This window comes from Dermacentor albipictus, chromosome 9, assembly GCF_038994185.2.
Source record: "Dermacentor albipictus isolate Rhodes 1998 colony chromosome 9, USDA_Dalb.pri_finalv2, whole genome shotgun sequence".
Classification (NCBI taxonomy): Eukaryota; Metazoa; Arthropoda; class Arachnida; order Ixodida; family Ixodidae; genus Dermacentor; species Dermacentor albipictus.
Window position 1 is genome coordinate 32,613,712 of NC_091829.1, and position 23,468 is coordinate 32,637,179.

General features: G+C 45.9%; 1 protein-coding gene across 1 annotated transcript in view; it reads right to left on the reverse strand.

The window, feature by feature from the left end:
* Positions 1–572: 572 nt before the first annotated feature.
* Positions 573–23,468, reverse strand: part of Ephrin (ephrin) — a 304,448-nt gene continuing 281,552 nt past the window's right edge. The window contains exons 2-6 of the mRNA XM_065445223.1: positions 16,535–16,676; positions 14,541–14,709; positions 12,896–13,000; positions 10,767–11,087; positions 573–6,808 (exon numbers count right to left, since the gene is read on the reverse strand). Coding sequence (XP_065301295.1) covers positions 6,660–6,808; positions 10,767–11,087; positions 12,896–13,000; positions 14,541–14,709; positions 16,535–16,676 — 886 coding nt within the window. The 3' untranslated portion in view covers positions 573–6,659. The remainder of the gene's footprint in view (positions 6,809–10,766; positions 11,088–12,895; positions 13,001–14,540; positions 14,710–16,534; positions 16,677–23,468) is intronic.

A 23,468-nucleotide genomic window follows, 5' to 3' on the forward strand; every position in this document is an offset into this window, starting at 1 on the left:
GTCACGTACCTGCTCAGGAATGGAACCTGGGACGTTCATTCTTTGCTTCGTTCCCCGAGATTCGTACCAGCACTCTTCGCGCTCACAAACTAGGCTCGTCAAACATCTACTGCGAAAGCCTCGTTATAACGAAATGTGGGATATCATGTAGGAAGTCAAATTCTCCTTGAAATCCCCATAGGGATTCACAGTGCACTACTATGGCGCTCAGTATGAGCTGTAACGCGCTGTCGCGTGGCAAAGCGCGCTTCCAGGTTGCTTTGTCACGTTGTAGCTCACACTGAGCGCGATAGTACATGCAGTAACAGATATAACGAAGTAATTTATGACTCCTCCCTTCACCTACATTATGACGAGGCTTTACTATGTACTATACTATACATTTACTATATATACACGGACACTTTCGAGGAATAGGTAGGGAAAGTAACTATACTTGGGTCGTAACGTCAATGCAAGTCAGCCGTTGCAAGACACAGTGTGTGACAATTTAGCGGGGCAAGGCGACACAGATGTGCCAGGCTTGCACTGCTCGCACAGGGCTGGTCCGTCAACAAAAAAGCCGAAGCCAGTTCACCAGGAAAAAAAGCTTTATTAACATCTTCCTTATTAGTTTGTGCTTATACAAACAAACAAAAGAAAAAACGATATCACACGAGGAATTTGCAAATAAAAAAAAATGGGGGGACCACGCAGACTGGAGCGCAGCCATTCTTCAGACACGTCAAAACCAAGCAACGTGCAGTGCGTCCATAAACGCGTGTCACAATCTCTCTTTCCGTGCACGGCACAAAAAAAAGAAAAAAAAAAGAAACTTTCTTCACCCGCCTTCATGCGTGCAGCGGGTTTAAAGCTCACGTGACCAACGCACCTGCTGTACACACTCTCTGCCATTTCTGTACAGTTGTCGGGAAGTGAGAGAGACCGAGTATCTAAAATACGCAGCAGACCGCTCCCGCTCTTTCGATCCGCCGGCCATGCCGTACAGTGTGCCGGGGTTACAGTGCGCGGTTAATCGGGCACGTCGTAGTACGCCGGACGCACATGACGTAACGTGTCGTCACAGAACCACGTGACGCTGTTGCGTGATAAACAAAAGCTCGCTCGCAACATTTCGCTCTGACCGTGGTGCACCAATATGGCGGCCACGATGACGTCACAGTCACTGTGTCCGTAAGAGCACGGCACTACTTCGCTGCCGCGCCAGTAATGCCACCCGCTGTTGATGTTACCGCACACCCAGTGGGTGGCCTCCAGTCGTACACGATTGCGGTGCTAGGCGGTCTGGCGTCGGAACCGAAAGTTTAAGTGCAGTCGGGGCTGTTCCTATTGGCTAACTTTCAATTTTAAAGGGCTTTCTTTATCGTTATTTTACTGTGCCACAACACAATGTGATCAAGGATGAAGCGTACCGAAACTGTCCGACGTTTTGCATTTTCTTTTCGCCACGCATCGGAATACCAAGTAGTAACAAAGAAATCGGAGCTCTCAGATCAGCAAATGAGAGTATCTGCTGCACGTAAAGCCCTTGTTCAAACTGTGTAAATAAGAATGCACCGCAGGTAACAGCCAAGAGAAATAAATAGAGGCGGGATATTCAAGTCTCTAGAACGTAGTATAAATGTTTGTAGAATTATCTTCAAAGTTGAACGATGCCATAATTTTAAAGACTTAGTGAGCCGCAATGATATTACTGAAGGAAGGACTTCGAGCCTTACTGGGAACAATGCCAGCAGGCTTTAGACAAAACAATTCCGGCAGATTTAGATAATGATGCGATTTAGATAAAGATGACTTCTAGCTGTATGCTCCGACTCACAACAGGTGCCTGGTTTTACAGTTAATTATAACTAGTTATTTCCAATTACTCTTCCAATAATGACATAAGAAATCAAGTACTATAATATAGCCGCAATTAGGCTAGCCCTGCAGTGGCAACACGCTGTGAAACCTAGGTGAAAAATTAAGTATCTAAACCACTGTATATTTTGATGAGACAGAAGTAAAATGCTTCGCCAGAACAATACGCTCATTCTTCAAAGTTTTCCAGATAGCTGTCAATTTGACTACCATGTAGAACAGTTGTCCACCAGTACTCAGTCAAAAAACAAATACTATAAATTCAGTGTACTCGTGATAATAATTGTCAATGCACTGTCTAAATTCCAAGCAAACCCATGTACATAGAAGTTTCTGCCTAACACAGTGGCAGAACACAAATGGTGCATGTAACGTTAACGAATCTGGTCCCAAAATCTACAGTTCACACAGCGCGGTCACGTTTAAACCACAAGGAATTATTTGAACAGTATCTAAACATATGACTGCTTCATCAATTCATTTGGCTCAGATGACTCGGTCTTGAATGCAAAAATAACAACCTTGACTACAAGTAAGGAAATGAAAGGTTGGCAGGACAAAAAAGAAAGTCCAGCAGGACAAACCATATCTTCTGCAAGAGAACACGCGCAAGGTGAAAAAAAAAGAGAAGATATATTAAATTAAAAAACGTATTCCTAGATACACCTTCAGATGGAGCGTATCGCCGACAATGTCATATGCTAGTGTCATACTCTGCTGTTTTTATACAATTATATAACCAACACTCGTGCTGACACAAACGCACCACCAACAAAGCTCAACTTTCTCACCCCTCATTTGCTGATAGAACGAGTATAGCATGCTTCACTGTGGGGCATTTGTACTTGCTGTGTAGTGCTCAGTAAAGCATACATAAGCTGAAGTGACTGAACATTTGGAAGCTGCGACAAAGCTCACAACAGCAGCTTTAAAAAGCAGCAACATGTGTGGCATGACTGCTTCACTTGCACAGTTAGATGTTCAAGGTTCAGTGAATCTTTATATGAATCACATAGGAAAAGTGCCAAACTAATAAACCTTATATAGAGATTAAAGTCTGACGCATGCTTTCATCAGTAGCAACTATGCGCAAAGTAAAAGATACAACCGTTGTTAATAACTATACTACCAATGCAGAATGCAAATTCTGACCTTTCGGTTATTCATCATGTCTCTTTCTACAGATAGACATCTTGTTTCTGGAAAATAATTCCATTTTAGAGACTGCTAGTATGTTTGTACATACCTCTTTCTCTAAAGGGAAATATCAGGACGTTTGCAAGAACCTCAAAAACCTAGCAACATGGCTTTAGCACAAGTGGCCACAGTGAAGCATTCCACATCGAGATCTGAAGGAAGCTGCCACTCAGTCATACACGTATACACATTCACTTCTTTCTGCACACACAATACACTCAAAAGCACGCTGGCACAGGTGTTCCTAAGGCGCAAGGAACATGGGACAGTTTCAAAATGAATATATTAACATCGCACAAGGATCTCAGGGCAAAGTCGCCATACTAGCTTTTCCCCATTCAGTTCTTCTTACTGAGAAACGAAACTCCAGAAAAAGATGGCTGCAAACGTATTTGGCATTTAGTAAAAAAAAATGGTGTCGCATTAATGGCATCAAAAACCACCAGTTTAGTCAGGACTTGATTACTGCTATTAAATCAGACTGAGCTGGCATGTGCTGGTGTTCATTCCTAAAAATATAAGTCACGGTGGAGCAGACTGTTATGTGCAATCACAAACTTGCACAAAAGTCATACTATCATGGTTACATAGTCTCATCTCTGTGAAAAGAGGTGCTTTGCACACAGCAGACTAACCCAAATATTTCAAACTCCAATTCTGAAAGAGCTTTTTGCAACCAAGAGTATGATAGCATTTGGCTATGTTGCACGGTTGCTAAAGTATAACCACCAGCATCACTGCAAGTGCAGATGCAGCAGAGGTTACCTTGAACATGAATTTGCAACTGTAAGCACTACTAATCAATGGCAGGTGTGAAATATGCAAATAGTAGTGAGCCAAGAGCTTTCACACATTTCCACTGGTTCTTTAGAAAAATATGTAACGTAAGTAGTTTGGCAAAGAGCAACTACACCATTCCCATAAGAACTAACATGTTTAATTAAATTTCATGCCTGCAAACAGCTGTGTGCCATGTTACATGACATGCCATACATGAATGCCAAAAAGCCGCTGACTAGGTGCAAGCTTATTTTTGCCTCACAGTTTTATGTAATGCAACATTGCAGCTCACCTACCCTAAACATTAGCAGTTAAATGTTCAAGCCTATTGCTTCCAAGCAATGCGAGATGCTACTGAAATTAGACATACTTCGAATGAGGGCTACTCAAGTGAATGTTGTGTTGGAAATGAAAACAATCGTCATAAGGACAATCTTGCTGAATACCTTTCTCTTTATCCATTTGTTTCATTATCAACCATGCATTGTGACATATAAGACATGGCCCAACAGTTTAGGGAGCAGAGTTTCTCAGTCAGTGTATTTGCAGACAGGGAAACAGCTTAAAAGATTACCAAGGGTTGCCTACCTAACCTACACAGTGCGTTTACACAACTTCACCAAGCAATCGGCGGTGGTCCACGAAGCACAGTTAAGCCACATTCCAGCAATATTATGTGATATACACACATTAACTGTAGCCAGTGAGAGCACACAAATATGAGGAATGGATAAGGCTTGTTTGCCTCCTGATCTGAAGTGTATCGTTTTCCAGGCTGAGGAAAGGACTATTCAAGGGAGAGAGGTCGGCAAGAAGTGACAGCTGCTACATCCCTAAAAATTTCATTTTTATGATTTAAGTTCGTGAAATAATAAAATGAGAGTACTCCTCAGGCGCATCTTTCTGAAAATCTTGGAACTTGTAATCAAATATTATAGCGCAATATAGCATCGGATAGCAAGTCAGGTTGATCAAGTCTAACATTTATACAATAGATATCATTCCAAAAACCTACTCCAGAAAGGCTGAATGATACTACCTTGAACTCTTTACAATAAGAGATTACATTTAGCTGGGATGAAATCTAAATACACAGCTGTTGGTGCTGTCAGAGACCCCATCTCTCCAGAAAAAAAAAATTGAGATTGTTATGAAAGCCAGTAGGACCATCTAAGTGAAAAAGCTCTGCTGCTACTGGTGCTGCCATTTCAATGCGTGTAAGGCACTTTGCAAACATGAAAAATATGCACTTTCTGTAAAATGCGATTACTGGCTAGCTACCAGTAGTCCACTATGACTACTTTTGGCACTGCACTTCAAAGATTAACACAAGAATGGTCCGCTTTCATAGAGATTCTATGTTATAGCACACGCAGCATCGCATCAGTAGAGCTCTGTCTTCAGGCAACCTATGAACTAGCCATGTAAACAATGCACGCTACACAAGTAGTTCCAAGCAGGTAAGAAATCAGCTGTGCACGTGTGCCTGATTTTGAGGCTGTGATGTACATGCAGAACTCCTGCTCAACAATAAAGTGCAGTGACAGGGGCTTGAAGGTCGGCATAGAGATGCATGTAGTGCGAAACACTGGAAACTGAAAACTCTGCTCCCTGCAACTTTGGTGTTTAAATTCATAGAGATAGAAAATATTTACCTTTTCTTCTAACCTGCAAACCTTGCGCCTTAAATGCATTGTAACTTTACATCATACATTTTAGAGCTGGCACCTTCCGAAAGTCATTAACTCAGCTTCATGCCCTCTTCCGTAAGTGCTCTGGGACTTAAATCCATTTACTTTGCCACTCAGCATTCACGCCCTTCTTGAAGTATAAAACAAATTATGAATGCGATAATCTTTCTCACTCACTCAGTTCACTAACACGAGTTTCACTATGTGCAGATGTATACCAAAAAGTGACACCAAGTGCTAACTGCCACTGGAAATAGTGAGACGGTGCTCCGCGCTAGCGACTCTGCGTTTGCTTTTCCACACGGGAATGAAATGCCATCTCAGTTTTGAAGCCACCATCCGCTTGGCTTGGACGGGCATGCACTGAAGACCTCTTTCGCTCCTCCCGAAGTCAACAAGGCAAAACTAGTACTGCAGTAGCGCAATCGCCCACAGAACAAGTTTAGGCATTGTGGGTCACAACCCAGAATCAGCAGAGTGAGATGAAGTGCTGACAGACCTGCCAGATACATAGGCCGTGACCGGGCAAAGAAAAAGAAAAAAGAATAAAAACAAATGAGAAGTCAATTTTTTTCCTTAGACAAGACATGAAATGGCCACTAAGTAGAGGGCGCCGCAGGGAGAACACCACTGTTCTTGGGTCACAGGTGTCGCCGTCTGCCAGCACAGGACACAACACTGTCAAGTTGCCAAAGACCAGTCAGAAAATGTTCGGCGCATCACGCTGCACACAACACTGGCATCCGCACAGGCGTGCCACCACTCTTGTTCCCATAAACACAAGAAAACACATTGACTGACCAGATGATGTCGACGACCATAGATGGTACTTCAGTGCTTGAAAGTCCTAGCCTGCAGTGCCACAGCGCCGTGAAAGCGCGATCACGGGTGCAGACGTTTTCAGCCTAACGCAATAAAGAATGTTCGAAACAGAACAGTCTTCTCGGTGCACAGCACACAATGTGGACAATGCAGCGTTCAGCAGCGCACGCCACTTGTAACCAGGCGACTGCTGTTGTCTGCTCGTCTGCCAGCTCACTCGTTTTGTCCATTAGTGGCAGTGGCTGAGCAGAGGGTTGATCTAAAACATTCACAACGTGGTGCGGACAGCGATGCGAGGTGGCGACTGTTTCATCTTGTTCGTGTCAGGATGACATTGAAGTGCACAGCCAGCAATGTGGTCAGCGGAACGGCCCACCGTACTGAGACCAGTGACGAGGCCCTGTTTACGAGCTCCTCATTCTTGGCTCTCGTTTCGTTTGGCAGCTTGTCTCGGTTTTCTGCAGAAAATCAGGGGGGGGGGGGGGGGAATCAGCTCTGTCATCTCTCACAAGAGACTCTAAGGTAGATCAACTTATGTAATAACAATCGTTTCTGAAAGAAGCATGTGAGCACCAAATACAATGCAGCATAAATTGAGACAATTTATCTTCAGCAACACATAATTCACACTGGTGTACTTCTGTACCTATCTGATAATTGCTAATAGATTATTAATTGCAGTAATTCCCTACAATTAAGATGTGTCTGCAAAGTACACCTGCAGTGTTTTGCCATGTCTACATTTCCAGCACTGCTCTGTGTGCCCTACAGAAAGCACACTTTATTTCTACTCATTGTTTCCTTTTTTAACAAGCCAGCTTGAAATTATTGCAAGTAGACAGCAACTACCAAAAGTCTTTTAATGTTACTGTCGTACCGATCATGTCAATCTGTTGTCACAAATCCTGTGGTAGCACTGGAGTCATCAACAGGGACTTGTCTTGGAGCCCTCATGTCTCCTATGTAACAAAATACTTAGCTTATTGTGCACCTTCTCAGACTTTTTGGCAGAAAGTCTTGGGGCACTTTAGTGCCATCCATGCTGCAATTATATAACTCACCACTTTTGTGCATTTTGTTCTTTCTTCAATACAGCTTACTTGTACTAGGAAATACTTGTGCAACAGATATTCGCAGATTCTACAGTATAATGGCCCGAGCACTCAAAATGTGCCTTGGTTTCCCAAGAAGTAGGCCTTCAGTTACGACAGCGGTCATTACCAGAGATTATCTTATTGCAGTCTATGTCACTTCTGATGCACTGAGAGCACACATTCAGCATCTGACTCGGCTTCCCTCACACCATCTTACTTGCACACCACCAATCAGGACAGACTGAACATTTGCCAAAACCATCACGCGACATCAGGAAAACTTGTCAATATAATTCATGCCTGCTACATGACTGTCGGCACCATTGTGTTGCCTGCACAGGCCTGGAATACAACTGAGTATTTCAGGCACAATGAAGAGAGCTGGAGCATTGTTGCAAGCTTTAAGGAAAGCAAGCTTGCAACCTCTTTACAACTTGCACAAAGCCCGGCAGCATGTCTACACAGATGGCTAGATGAAACTCAACAGTCCTGTGACTGCAGTCATCATCCCGGCGAAATATGAAGAAATCCAAGTTTATGACATCGTGTATGACCACTTTGATAGGTTCAGAGCTTGTTGCACTTGAATTCAATAGCCATGAGCGACTGCAACAATGGACAGCTTTCTGCAACTTCAACGCAGCTCGCCAAAGCGTGTAAAATGCAATGTGCCATGGACCCAGTGTTACTGCATCTTTTTTCTACTTTGCTTCTCCTCTGCTCTACCTAAGAGACCCCTATTAGATATTCCAGAGCAATAATCTATCAATCAAACATACTTGAACATTCTTCTCTTGTATCCCTTCAACTCTGTGAGACATTCCATATCTTCTTCGGCCTATAGTACCTCTCATACATTACCATGAACCTTCTTTATTTATCAAGCTTATTCCTCCAACCTGAACAAAGCAATAAACCTCTAACTTTCCCTTGGGGCCTGTGGTAAAATGCTTTGTTGCTATCTCAACAGGCATTCAGCACCTGTCATGCAACACGAGACACACATGAAGTTGGTATGAAACCTATAGAAGCAAGAAAATGACCACTGAGTACATCACAAGCATGTGCAAGGGATATTGTTGCTATCTGTTCAAGGAAGTGCAAAAACTGTTTCACGGTGCTCGATGAGAAGTTCAGGGAACCGTTCTACGTATCATCCACCCAACATTAGCCCTACCCTACAAAGGAAGTTTCCCAAACGCTTCAAAAAGCAAGCGTCATAGTTAAACAAAAATTTGTCCTCATCTGGGGATCAAACATGGAACTGACAATTTTCTGGGGTGGTTGCTGTACCATCTGAGCTAACCATGAGGATAAAAGATTGCGCAGTGAGGCTGAAATAGTAAACAACTCAAAGCACGGGAAGGCTGACTGTGGCAAATCAGTTCTATGAAAGCCCACAAGGTGAAAAAAGTGTACAAACTCCCCTAAACCTTACAAGCTTCTGCAGAATTGACTTACCCCATTCTGTCATGGCTATATCAAGTGCAGACAAGCTCCTTAATTCCTACAGGATTCTCATTATTCTTATTCCTTTTGCACTTCTGTTTTGAATAACAACCTTGATTTGTTGTGTGAATGACTTCCATGTCCTTTTTCCTACATTTCACCTCTATCTCAATTCATTTTATTGAGTGAAGGTTTTTTAGTGTGCCATAGCATTTCGCATTAGGAATGTTCTGTTTTCTCACTGAAACCAACTTCACCAGAGTGAAAAACCAATTCAACAAAGAACAGTGAAAGTGCACTAATTGATTGATGTCTTGCATAAAGGGTATATTGAGCACAAATACGTATGAACACAGTCAGTGGAACACTGAACAACAGGTGTAACATGATTTTTCTGCAATCAAAATACTTGCTCAATGATCATGCCCCTCTAAACAGAAAGGTGCTTTGGCAAGCTTTATGGAATTTCCTCCCTATCTAATTTGATTTGACTTATACATTCTTGCAAACACTACTTTATGTGCATGCACAGATGTCATATCATTCTTGAAATCCTAAAAGAATACACTCAATTTAAATTGTGCTTCTATTTCTATGTGGGCATGAACTTCTATTATCGTGCATATATACAGTGATGCTTATTCGGCTTAGCTTTGCTTTTTGTCTTCTTCATACTCTCTTTCAGTAGATTTTGTGTGATGCTTCTTAACTGTGTCTTGAGATAGCTGGCTCTGATGTAACCTACCTTCCTGTTTCATCAGCACTCACTAAGCAAACAGCTGTGCGTCTCTTGTCTATGCGTTCTTTCCGTTGTGCTCTCCCACATTTACATTTAATATGGCCTTGGCTCAGTATGATACAGAGCTTTAGCGTCTCCAGTATTCCTTTATACGCAATGGTGTTTGCATAATGCAAAGTTACTGGAGAGTTGCACAGCAGCAACAATGCTAGTAGTGACATCTTGTGACACTTTGCCTAACTGTAAAGCCTTATAGACACGCTTTCGTGTGCCGTAAGTGTTTGTCGAAGAAACATTTAAACAGGCAACATGCTCTCTATTCCGCCGCAACCAAAAATTTACAATAGCACCAAAGTACAATACGCTTGGTTACTGCAATAACAGCTCTGCATTTGTGTAGTCCATCTCTGCCCCATCATATGGTGCCACCAACTCAGCTGCTCATGTTTTACCTCCGGTAACGCAATCAACAAAATGACAAGAAGTCTGTAGACAAACAAGACAGATTTAGCTTGTCCGGTATTCGGGTAAACACAGGCGCACTGGGCGTTGGGGAGAAGTCGTAAACTTGAGCGACCTGCATGGTGCAGCCACCTGGTGGGGCAGAACTCGACCAGACAAACACAGCTAATATTGCAGTAACCAAGTGTATTTCGCCTTGCTGTAAACATAAATTTCTGGCAGCAGCACGATTACACCACTGCCAAAAATTCACACCAGCAGCGAAGTAGAATACATTTGCTTACTGCAGAATCAGCTGTTTTTGTCTGTTAGAGCTCTGCACCACGAGGTGGCTGCACTATGCAGGTTGCTCTGACTCTAGGGCGCTCACGCTTACGCCTCCGCCTCAACGCCCAGTACGCCTGCGTTTGCCCGAATACCGGACAAACTAAATCTCTCTAGCTGTGAAGTAGAATATATTTGGTTATTGCAGTTCCAGCTGTTTTTGTCTGTTAGAGCTCTGCGCCACGAGGTGGCTGCACCATGCAGGATGCTCTGACTCCAGGGCGCTCACGCTTACGCCTCCGCCTCAACGCCCAGTCCGCCTGCGTTAGCCCGAATACCGGACAAACTAAATCTCTCTGCTAAGACTATATCAACGAACTGCGCCACTGGCGCGAGCAGGGCACGCACCGGCGGTCTTCTTGGAAGACTGCTTGCCATCCGCCACGGGCACGTCGTACGTCTTGATGGGCCTGTGCGGCGGCGGTCGAGGCGGGAACACGGGCCACCGCCGCGGAGGGGGCAGCGGGGACTCCTCAGGCACTGCCGTGGGCGGCAGCCACGGCGCCCGCGGTCGGGCCGCCGGCCCTGCGGGCAGCGATGGACGCGTCGCGTTGGTTGCCCACGGCCGCCGCCGGTCCGAGGGCAGCTCGTCGCGGGGAACCGAGGACGGCACGACCGGCGGCAGCGCCGTGCTTGTCGTCGTCGAGCGCGGCCGGGATGCCGTCGTGCCTGCGTGGGAGGAAACAGAAGGGTTTTTTTTTTTCAGCGAAGCTGTATACCTCTACCTGCCAATGAATTTTTCGGGTCGTTGGCGTGGTAAGCAATAACCTCCCCAGACGTGGGCTGACCCCGAAGATAGTGAAATGCCGGGCCGACCCACTACGGAGGTGAGGCAGGCGTTAAGCACTCCCCATACGTGGGCCGATCCCGAATATAGTGCAATACCGACCCGCGGCGGAGGGGCAGTACGCCATTCAGGGGCCCACATACACAGCTTCGTTAATCATCTTGACTTTCTCTTCTCTTAATCTTTCCATCCCCCTTTCCCCAGTTAAGGTAGGCAACCGGGCTCAGTCCTGGTTAATCTCCCTACCTTTCATTTATCATTTTCTCTCTCTCTCTTCTTCACAGAGTAGAAGGGCACTGAGTTTTTTTTAATGTGAACACGTTTTTCGTGCTCGGTAGTTAAGGACTTTCACATCACCCGCACAAATAAGGTGACGATGCAAAGTGATCGATGCTCTCGCACAACCGAGCTACAGAGCGCGTCCGAACACCGACTGTTAAAGGATCTTTGGGACGCTCGAGCCCAACGTTTAAATTCTGTGGTGGAGCGCTCGGTGAAGACAGCCCTCCTCGAATCGCAGCGCCCTCTCTCAACACCTCCTAGACTCTATAGAGGGTGTTGCATCTCTCCTGTGGCAGTTGTGAAAAGAAACGTGGCAGTCGCCTTCTACGCAGGTGCTCGAGCCGCTGGAGACAACACGGGCATGACGAATCGGCTTATATGTAAATCCGCCTGTATTAACGCTGAATAGGTGCAGGGTAACGGGCCTGTTCTCTGCGGAATCACCAAATGAAACAACAAACGCTACCTGCATGTTCTCACTACAGTAATCTTACGCCTTCAAACGCATCGTTCTTTCAATAAACCGAATAACTTTCTACAAACTTTAGGCTATTCGCTTACACTGATAATCATCGTCGATGATATCTGCATTCATTCTCGGCTCAGGCTCACTTACCGATCCAATTTTTCGAGACTTGTGGTCGAACAGATGCGTCAGACGCTTGCTTCTAACAAAAACTTTTGAGTTAACTGGCACTACACGCGGTGTATCACTGGATGTAAAGGAGCCTGTACTACGGTTATACGTCCCTGCGACGATTGCAGTATTACGCCAAAAATTACTGACGTCCACCGCTAAGTTTCATAGGGAAAGCAAACGCCTCCGCCCACCGGTGCTTACTTTTTTCTGTGTTTTAAAGGCAGGGAGGAGTTCAATAACATTACTATTCGTTTTCCCGAGATTAAACATTAACTACAAACTTTTTTACTAAATATGCATCTGGATATTATGAAAACCACTTTGACGTACGTCTCATGTAACTCCATTGTGTACGCTTTTCTCAGTTTTAGCTCAGGCATTGCTCTCACCGACGTTCCACGAACAAAGTTAATGACGAAAATCGAAGGGGGTGGTGACTTCGTTCGCTCAATCTTATCTTAACCTTACCTCTCCTGGAACGTCAAACATCTTAGGCACGGCTTCTGCATGTTCTCACACTTCGCTGCGCAATCCTTCGTACATACATATGCATTGGTGCGACACCACATCCTTGATAGGATGTAGTATGAAGAAGCTAACGCAAGAAATAATAATAATAATGAAAAGATGAAAGAAACTGGCATATTAGGAAGCATCTGTAGCATTGTAAGAATGGGGACAGCAGTGGGACATTATCAGGTGAGGCAGGAGACGTTGGGCTGCAGGAGTTTACGCGAGAGAGAAGCAAAGCAGAAGCAGTTTGCTTACTCTTGCTGGGGTCGCAGCAGACCTTGAAGATGACCTTCATGTTGTGGGTGGCGCATCGTCCACCGATGCGCTGGTGCAGGCCCTCTGCGCTTCCAGTCGAGGTCGCTGCAGTGAGGTCAGAGTTTGAGTCAACGCACGCTCAATGCATCAACTACAGAACTTGCCGAAGCAATGCCTCCGGGCTGTTAGCACAGTAGCTTTTTTTTCCCTTTTAGTGTGTGTTTAACGAGGGCACTGAGGTCATAGTAGGAGGTCCCCAATACAACTTTTATAGAAAGAACCGAAGCCACTGAATCAAGGGCTACGTCGCAATCTTTATTTATTGAATGTTTTTTTTTTTCCTGCATCCCTAGAAATGGGACCACCTTGCCCCAAGTGTCGTGATCACCATCGACAACAATCTTTTTGTGCGACATTAGCAAAAGCCGGTTAATCGGAGTATCTTTATGCTATTATCACAACTCACTGTACATGTTACTTTTGTTACTGTTCTATTGTTTTGTAACCATTTCCCTCTTTAATGCTATATGAACGAGAGGGGGTTCAAAGACAATAATTAGGTGAATAATTTATTTGTGATAATTTATTCATTTCACATAACCTAAAGTGCCTAGGCATTGTAGAGGGTTTTTGATTATATATAAGCACAATCACACATGCCTACGACAAACTTACAATACTAATGATTTGTACACGAAAAGAAAATGTAATTCCGAACAAAAGATATGGCAGCGAGAGCAAAGAAACTCGAAACGAATAGCGAAACGAATAACCGCAGAGTTTCCCTTTGGTGCATGATAGCCTCCGTGATTATTTGTTGTATTACTGAAGTCGCAGCGCACAATTATTGCTTGTCGACAGAGATACACCTGATGATACAGCGACGTGCTATTGCACTGTGAAATTTAAGCGCGAACTTTTTGCATTCCCAATGTTGATTACATGTGTATTTCGTATGGGACTAGGAACGAGCCAAACTAGGATATTGGTCAAACTATCTTTATACTACTTTCAATATATGTGTACTACACTAAAATGATATTAGGGCTGACGCAGTAACAGGGCTGATGTAGTACAGTTGGTTGCTCCATTAACGGTACAAACATGTGCGGCTACAATGATGCTGCTCCCTTAAAGTGGCCCAGGAAGATTGCTCCCTTAAGGGTATATGCATCCTAGTCTGTGCTGGCACAGAAACACCGCTACTCTACGGATATCAACATGGATGTTCGCGTTGGTTCAGGAAGGCTACTCCTTTAAGGGCCTTAAGGGTTAAACATCCTTGTCAGGACTCGCACAGGGCGGCGCAGGCACGGTATAAACATCGATACTCGGCTTGGCCCAGGAAGGAAGCAGGAAGAGAGGTAAAGGCAAGAAGGTTAACCAGTGTAAGAACCGAGTGGCTGCTCTGCGCTGGGAAAGGGTGAAAGGGAAGAAAAGGTAATACAAGGAGAGAAGGTTGCTCGCTTAAAGGAACCAACGTCCCAATCGGAGCTACCACAATCCCTTAAGGGTCGAAACATCCTTGTTATGGTTCACACGGGATGAATGCTCCTTTAAGGGTGTAAAGACAGAATCGGGCGAAGCATAGGGGAAAAGAATTGTGTTCATGTTATAGTGGGCTTGTGTATATACATATACTCACAGATGAAGTAGTAGTCCTGTCCCGGTCTGAACTCGAGCCCCCCCGGCTGGGGCGTGAAGGAGCGGAAGGTGATCGTGAAGTACATTAACTGGTGGGGCTTGTCGCAGACAGCGATGATGCGCGGCGTCGGGTTCGTGATGCGGCACGAATCGTACTCTTCCTTGGACACCTGTAAAAAACGGAGGGGGAAAGAAAAGGAGTGAGTGAGTGAGTGAGTGAGTGAGTGAGTGAGTGAGTGAGTGAGTGAGTGAGTGAGTGAGTGAGTGAGTGAGTGAGTGAGTGAGTGAGTGCGTGAGTGAGTGAGTGAGTGAGTGAGTGAGTGAGTGAGTGAGTGAGTGAGTGAGTGAGTGAGTGAGTGAGTGAGTGAGTGAGTGAGTGAGTGAGTGAGTGAGTGAGTGAGGTAACTTTATTTCAGTCCAGAGAAGACGCAGGGGAGACCCCGCGCCACCCGGCTAGTCCCACGTAGGGAGTCATTTTTTTGTGTTTTGTTTTGTTTTTGTCAACCAGAGGGCGCAGGTGGAGCGTGCGCGTTAACGAGCACCAAAGCGAACAGCAGCGAAACAACACGCTTCTCTGGTCGGGCACTTTGCGCACAAGACTTCCCCCGTAGAAAACGCATTTCGAGGAGAAAAAAGGAAATGGTAAACTCGGAGAACCCAAGAGGTATCGGTGGATGTGGCGTTGCATTCCCGAGCACGGGGTAGAGAGTCCTTCTCGGGGACGCGGCGGCAGCATTCCGGTTGGAGCGGAATGAAAAGCCACTCGAGTACCATACTTTTGGTGCAACTCGATCCTTAGGGATCCTTAGGGGTACCAGATGTGGACCAACTTAATCCGAAACTTTACACTAAGGCCTCCCTCATAAACCACTGTGCGGATTTTGCACGTGAAAAGCCATTATATAACACAAAAAAATTGACGAGGCACGCATTAATGTACAGGGAGAAGAGGAAACCCGATGCGAAAGGCGTTCGAACATAGCCGAACGAGTGCTAAAATAAAATTCCCGTGAGAGCAAAGACGCGCGCGTGCGCGCATTATCCAATCGAACTTGCGGCACGTGCAATATCAAAACTCATTGCCAAATTTAATGATATCGCAACTTCACGTTAACCTTACCGTCTGGAAATGCAAATACATTATTCGTCAGAATGACAGACTGTCTTTCACACTCACACGGTCAGTAAGTGCCATGCCTTGTTTCTCACCTGTAGCGATCGATTTCAATTACACCGAAAGCGTCATTAAATATCGCCCTCAGTACAGGGGACAGCTGCACAGCGCCATCGAGCACAAAGTTACGAGCTTTGCGAGCGCTGAGGCGATTCTAATAATGGAGGCTGTGTGTGGTTACCATTCCATCAATAGTGTTGCTAGATTAATATGTACCTTTCAGCATCACACACACACACACACACACACACACACACACACACACACACACACACACACACACAAACGCGCGCGCGCACGCACAGTCATCATCATCATCAGCCTGGCTACGCCCACTGCAGGGCAAAGGCCTCTCCCATACTTCTCCAACTACCCCGGTCATGTGCTAATTGTGGCCATGTTGTCCCTGCAAACTTCTTAATCTCATCCACCCACATAATTTTCTGCCACCCCCTCCTACGCTTCCATTCTCTTGGAATCCAGTCCGTAACCGTTAATGAACATCGGTTGTCTTCCCTTTTCATTACATGCCCTACCCATGCCCATTTCTTTTTCTTGATTTCAACTAAGATGTCACTAATTCGCGTTTGTTCCCTCACCCAATCTGCTCCCTTCTTATCCCTTAACGTTACACCCATCATTCTTCTTTCCATAGCTCGTTGCGTCGTCCTTAATTTAAGTAGAACACTTTTCGTAAGCCTCCAAGTTTCTGCCCCTAGGTGAGTACTGGTAACTGGCAAATGTATAATATGTCAGTTTAACTTTTTATACAATCTCCTCTCATAAAAGAATAATGTGGCGCGGTATAGGCGAACACTCACGTTGTAGATGATGTACTGCTCGACGTCCTCCTCCTGGGTTCCCGTGCGGTAGACGGGGCAGATGATGTTCACCTGGTCGTACTCGAACGGGATGTTGCCCTTGTTCACGTCGATGATGTGGTCCGTGTTGTCAATGCGGAAGCTGCACGAAAGTAAGCCACCGTCTCGTGAGTAATATGCACTAAAACGAATGTCATACGCACACGTAGGGTACGACTCAACGCACGATGTACACAGGCAAACCTTGTTACGCAAGGAAAGTATTCGCAGAAGTTATTTCAGATAGTAAAGAAATATGTTTGGCTCATGAAAAATGTTAGGCTGGCGTAAGGCACCGCGCTGACGAAGAAGTTGCGGTCACTAATCAAGTCAAGGTGAAGCAAACGGAGAAGTTCCGGAGATCATACAGGTTTCGTGGTCACACCATACTTATTCCCCCTTGATCTGGTCACTGACGGAAACTTCGCCATCATGTTACTTCAGCAGACGAACTTTCGTCGAACTTTTGACTACAGGTACTGCACCGTAGTAACACCATCGTAGCAATTAACGGTCCCAAGTTCGCTGCCTCGTTTGGTCACGAAGTTGAGTGGAACGTAAATCGACCAGCACGTACCACAAAATTCGTTAGATGTTAGTTGTTAGCCTGCATCGTACTTACATGACATTCTTCCTGTATATGTATATAAGATGTGTGCAGGAATAGTTATTTTTAGGAACTACGGTAGCCTTTAACTGTAATGTACATTAATGTGACACTCGCATACCTGCTCATTAATTCATCACTCTGCTTCTTGCGGCCGTTGTGTTCCTCTAAACTCCTCTAAAAAAAGAAGCATGCGAACAAATGTAGTCAAAGCAGTGCGAAGGCAGCGTCGAGAGAAATACCACTGGGTGCAGCCCACGTGACCATCGATACAGCAAAACAATATGCGAGCTCCTACACAATGATCAGCGCTGAAGTGCGAAAGCTTACCAACACGACACGCGAGCGGTCGTGTGATAAACATCCGATAAACGAAACAGAAACCCTGCCAAATAAGGGTTCCTAAATAAACACTCTCGTACATGGGCGAAAGCTTGGCCGGTTATTGGCACCCTTCGTCGTCTCCACACGCTTCCATCACACTGCTCCAAGGGCAGCCTGGCGCGTCTTTAATTAAAGTTGCAACTTTACGACGCTCCCTTCGGAGTTTCAGCTGCCAGAGAATGTTTACGCGGCGTCGCCAACGGAAGATCTCGTTGTCGCAGTTCCTTCCCCCTCTTCCGAATCGCCGCATCCTGCACTTCCTCTACGCTTTCTCTCTCTTTCTGAGTTCATCCTTTTCCTACGGGCAGTTTCGCCTGGCAAAGCATTTAGGAAAAAAGAGAAAAGCAGCGAGAGAAAAAAAAAGAACGCGCACAAAGAAATAAAAGCGAGAAGAAGACTGTCTCCTCCAGACTTGAGCGTCGGAGACGACTACCAGGAAGAAACCAGACGGTAAAACCGAAGTTCCCGCTCCCTAGCTCCACCAGCAATAGCAACCGACTGTTTCGCTCGCGTTCCGGGCAGCTCTCGGAAGGCAACTCTTATGCTTACGCAGATATGCGCAGTACCGCAAGAGCGGGCTGTCCCGTTTCCTATCATACGGTACTTCATAAATGCGAACGGGCACTCGAAGTACGTTACACCGCTCCTCGACGTTTGCAGAAGCCCTAAAAACGAAGTTAGCGCCCTTAGGGCGAACGCAACCCCTTGGCAGTAAATGCCACGCTTGGACGCTATGTTCGCAATCTTGATCGGACTCGTAAGTCTAACAGTCGCGGATGCGCGCATTGGTGCACCGGTTTAACAAAGCAGAAGCATGCACAGAACATGGGCCTCATTCCTCATGTCTCCACGTGTCGTATCAAGTAGAGACAAGTCCTGCTCGCCCGCTGTTGCGCGCAGTACGGTGGACGCAGAGGCGGATCGGGATTCCAGTGAACCAGGCATCTTAGCTTCCTCTTCAAGTAAACATACTCACTTTTTCGGGTTGTACTGGAGTTTGCGGATTCTATCTATGCAGGAACAAAGACAAGACGGTCCCATCATTTTGTTTGTCCCAATTTCTCCAATTTTCGCTCGCTCGCGCCTGTTGAGCTCGTAACAATGTTTCACAAACCAAACCAGCATAATATATTTTAAGTGTTACAAGAACCTACTTCTATGAAACACTGCTGCGGAACAGTTCTAAAAGTGTTTGGAGGTGTGCAGGCACGCACGCACGCGCACACGCAAGCACGTATGTGTGTGTGTGTGTGTGTGTGTGTGTGTATGTATATATGTATGTATGTATGTATGTATGTATGTATGTATGTATGTATGTATGTATGTATGTATGTATGTATGTATGTATGTATGTATGTATGTATCATAATCAATTATGATAAACACTCTCAAAAATCAGGACGTTCTTCGCAATTAGGAAAGGAAAGCAAGATCATGCAATATGGACGCAGGACCGTCGACAGCGCCAGACCAAATATACTGCGACGTTCTCAGACGATGGACTGACGTTCCACCCGCAAATACCCGGTGTGGGCGGCCCTTATGTATACGGTGCGTCGGGGGGAAAGTCGGTTGAAGCCCACGGAGAAGGTAACTCGAAAAAGGCTGCAGGATTAGGGTGTAATGCACATCCGCCGCTCCTTCAAGCTAACGGTGTTGACGGTGCGACAGACGAAGTCCATAAAGAAACCTCTCGGCCCCTCTTTATTTCTTGAAGCGTAGCCTGAATTGCTTTCCATCTGCCGTTGCCCCACGTGCAAGTGCAGGTTCATTAGTTTCTCCTTTCTCGGAAAGAGTATTTCGCGCGTTCGCGTAGCTTAGAACAGCCGGATGACTTTATTTTTTATCACTGCCAAACATATATAACCTCGTTACTCATCCCCAAGGAAGCAACATATGTGCAAGAAGAGATCGAGGTGAGAGAGTGCGGTACCAGGAAAAAAAAAGAAAACAAAAAGCTTAGCGCCTCAGACACAAGAGAAAGAATTCGCGAGACGGGAAATAACGGTACATCAGTACAGATCCGTCCTACCGACAAACTCGTGATGACCTCTACGAAGACTATAATTGATCGTAGCCTACTTCGCAGCGCCATCAGTGAAGAGTTCCCTATTACATTTGGTCCTCTGTTAGATTTAAATATGATATGCTTTCAGTCAGAACGATATGCCGAAACACACTTTTAGAGAGGACAGTGTACGGGCATTTTTAGGCACATTTTACAAAACACTGCGCGCACCGCGCCGTTGCTTCCTAGGTATTCCTTTGTGCTGCTGAGTACGAAGGTGCAGGTTCGACTACCAGCCGACGGCCGCCGCCTAAAGATAGGGGCTTAATTAAAACACACACACACTCTCTCTTTTGATTCAATTTAGGTGCGCGTGCAAGAATACTATGAGGTCGATACTAATCAAAAGCTAACCCTCCCCCCCCCCCCCACGATCTTAATGTTAAACCGCATTATTTAAGTTTAATACAGTGCATCGCCTTATTCACGACCCATGCTTCGCGTTGTGGATGTGGACCGTATCTGGATTGCGGCGAGACTCATTCTTAAAAACCGAGTGGCGGACTAAGAACGGAGACGTCACAGACGAAATATGACGTGGACAATGGAAGAGATTCCTCGACCTCGAGTCCGCGAGAAGAAAAGACTAAAGCCCTCCGCGCGAGCGAAGAAGGGCTTCCGGACGAGAACGGGAATCTCGGCCGATGATAAATGAAACTCTGGAAACCAACCACCGCCTCGAGAGGCAGTTCGCGCCATGAAAAAGAAAAAAGAAAGGAACGGGCAGCCTTCACCCCGTAACCACCATCTTCACCGCCTCTCATCTACCACGAAAGTTGGACGTAGCCGAGAAAACCGAGCACGTTCTTCGGGCCACCGCGTACGTTAACAAAAAAAAAAGAAGAAGAAGAAAGAAAAGACAATGTCTTTATTCAGACTTCTTTTCTTCTCAACCTTATTTTCCGTCATTTAAGGAGAAGAAGACGGACGAGGCCTTTGGGAAGGAACACTATAACCGCAAGATGGCCATCATAAAAGCCGGGATGAATATTAGATTAACGCGAAGAAGCTAGAAGGGTAAGCCAAACCACGAAAGTAGAGAAAGAGAGGGGGAATGGCGAGGATGCTGTGGGAAAGGATAGTCTGCGAAACGCCCGGAATAATGGAGGCCACTACGTGCGGCGAGCATTAGAACATAACGAAAAAAACTCTCTGCTGCAACGTAATAACGCTCGGAACGGCGGTAAAGAAAAGAGGCAATGTTTCATATATACGTAGTCAAGCAGGTGTGGGGAGTGAAAGGCGCAGTTGACGGCCGGCTGAAAGAGTGAAGAAGTGAGAAGGACGCACCGACGTCGACGCCAACACGAGCTCTCAGCCACGGCGCTACTCCAAACGCGAAGGCTGTGTACCAAAGTAAAAGCGAAGAAGATCCCGGCGAGAAATACGGAGAAAGGAAAACAAAACAAAGCGGAGCACTCTTAGCCCCGCTGAAAAGGTGTTGAAGAAACACGGAACACGTCTATGAACACGGGTGTTTGTGTCCTTGCTTTTCTCTCCTTTTTTTTTTTTTTGCACGGTCCGCCTTCGGACCACGGTACAGACTAAAACAAATACATTTTTTCTTTGCAAGAACGTAAGAATGAGCGAAGCCGCACTAGCGTGAAGGTGCGAAAGTAAATGATGGCGCACCTGCGTGTGTGTATGCTTTGTGTGTGTACAGAAAGTGGCGCGGAAAAAGACAAATAACGTAGGGGTAAAGTATCGGCCAGCAGCTCCGGCGAAAAATTTGAAGAGGTGCAGCAGGTCCATGGGGCCAGCGACAAAATACGGAGTGGTCGCGCACGAACGCGAACAAAGCCGGCAAAGCTCGAGTGAAAAAAAAAAGAAGAAAGAAACGCGAGAAATTATTTTAAAATTTATCAAACAAGTTCTTAACCCGAGAACCGGACGACACGGAACGCTTTCTGGCCTGACGCGTTCTCATGAACGCTTTCGGTTATTTTTTTCGGCGAGACAGGAACAAACAAGTGAAGTGTAATGTGCTTAGCGACACAAGGAACGGGACCTGAAGAAAGAAAGAAAGAAAGAAAGAAAGAAAGAAAGAAAGAAAGAAAGAAAGAAAGAAAGAAAGAAAGAAAGAAAGAAAGAAAGAAAGAAAGAAAGAAAGAAAGAAAGAAAGAAAGAAAGAAAGAAAGACTGGCCGACAGAGCGGAGTGTAAGTCGAGCCTGAAAGGCTAGCGTGTAAAACCAGAATAAAGAGACGAATAACGAAAGGGTCGAGAGTGATGAGAGAAGTGGTCGCTCCTGCAGCACCGTTCCGCCGAGAGTTTGGGAGAAACAATTTTGCCAAAATTTCCACCCTCTTGCGCCTGGACGGTCGCCCATCCCACGCTTCCACTCCCTATCGCCCTTCTTGTTTTGTTTCGCTTTTCTTTTCGACAAAAAACGGGACCGTTCCTTTGGTTTCCCGCGGCTTTTGGATTTTACTCCGGATTACTCGCGAAGCCCGAGTAACCTTTTGCGCTAAACGGGTTACACCTATCCTTAGTTTGCTTTCTCTCCCTCCCTCTGTCGTCCTCTTTATCTCTCTATGAACCACTTTTACGAGAGAAAAACAAAGATAACATTAAAGCTGGGAGGCACCGAAGGACGAGTGTCTTCAAATATTCACGCCTTTCATCTTGAAAAGTGGACGAAGCAACCAGGCGTGCACGGGCCAGCCCGGTAAGAGGGTGGCTTCGGGTAAAGCGGGGAGGGTGTGATGTCTCTTCGGGCAACGCCGGCGGCAGGGGGCTTAGCTGAAACAAAAGCCGTGTGGTAAAAAGCAGGAAACAAAAGAAGCATAGAATGGACGATACCTTGGCGTCTTGGCACACACCCTAGGAAAGAAAAAGGAAGCGAAGAATGGGGCTCATATAATGTGGGGGGGGGGAGGGGGAGGAACGCAGACGACGCTCGAAGCACAGAAAGGCGAGAGAGGAGAAAGTCCACTCTACGATAGTCTTAAGTGAAAAAGCAGGACCTCCGGATAAGTAACGGGCGTACGAGCGCACAACTTAAAGTGAACCATGGACTTGGGTGAAACGTTCCTTTTACTGACGGAACAGAAAGAAAAAGAAACACAGTAAAGTAGCAGGTTAGAAGCACATATTCAGATGGATGTTGCGATAAACCAGCCGAAATTAGATTTGCCCGTTAGTTCCTTTCACAACAGCAACTTCTGTAGTCAACTTTTAAGCCTACCGGCGGATCAACATCCGCGTCTCAACGTTAGAGACACATGCCTCACACTACGGATTCGCACATAGCAATCTCAACCGCAAGTATATCAAGAAGGGTTCAACTACAAGATATTTCCCAGTGTAGTATTCTTAGTACACAATGACTTTGGCCCGCGAGAACTAGGTACAGAAGGCTCACTATAGACGGCTTACCTGTACTACACGCGCCCAAGTGAAGATAATAGTGTGCGGGCGTCGTTGCGAAATATTTCGTTCGAACTATATTTGAGCGCAGAAGCCTGTATGAAGGAAACACACCACAGCAAAGCCAGCACGCACGTCAGTTGCACCTCGATAGGGAAAGCCCATTACGCAGACGGATTGGGTCAGCGCGCAGCGTTCGAACGTTCCTCGACACGGCAAGCTGGATTCACCGCATCACGAGTCCTAATGAGGAGAAGCCTGCTTCTCAGTGAGGAGATAGGCTGGGGCTGACGTGTTACACGCTAGCGCAGCCGGAGTTTGTTGGGAGAACGCCGGCAGCGGCGAAGTAGACGCCACGAGGCAGAAAAAAAAAAGCCCCCCCTCGAAGCAACGTTGCTAGATTACTTTTCCTCGCAGTGCGGAGCTCCGTCACCCGGAATTTCATTTCGCTCCTAGAGGGAACGCGAA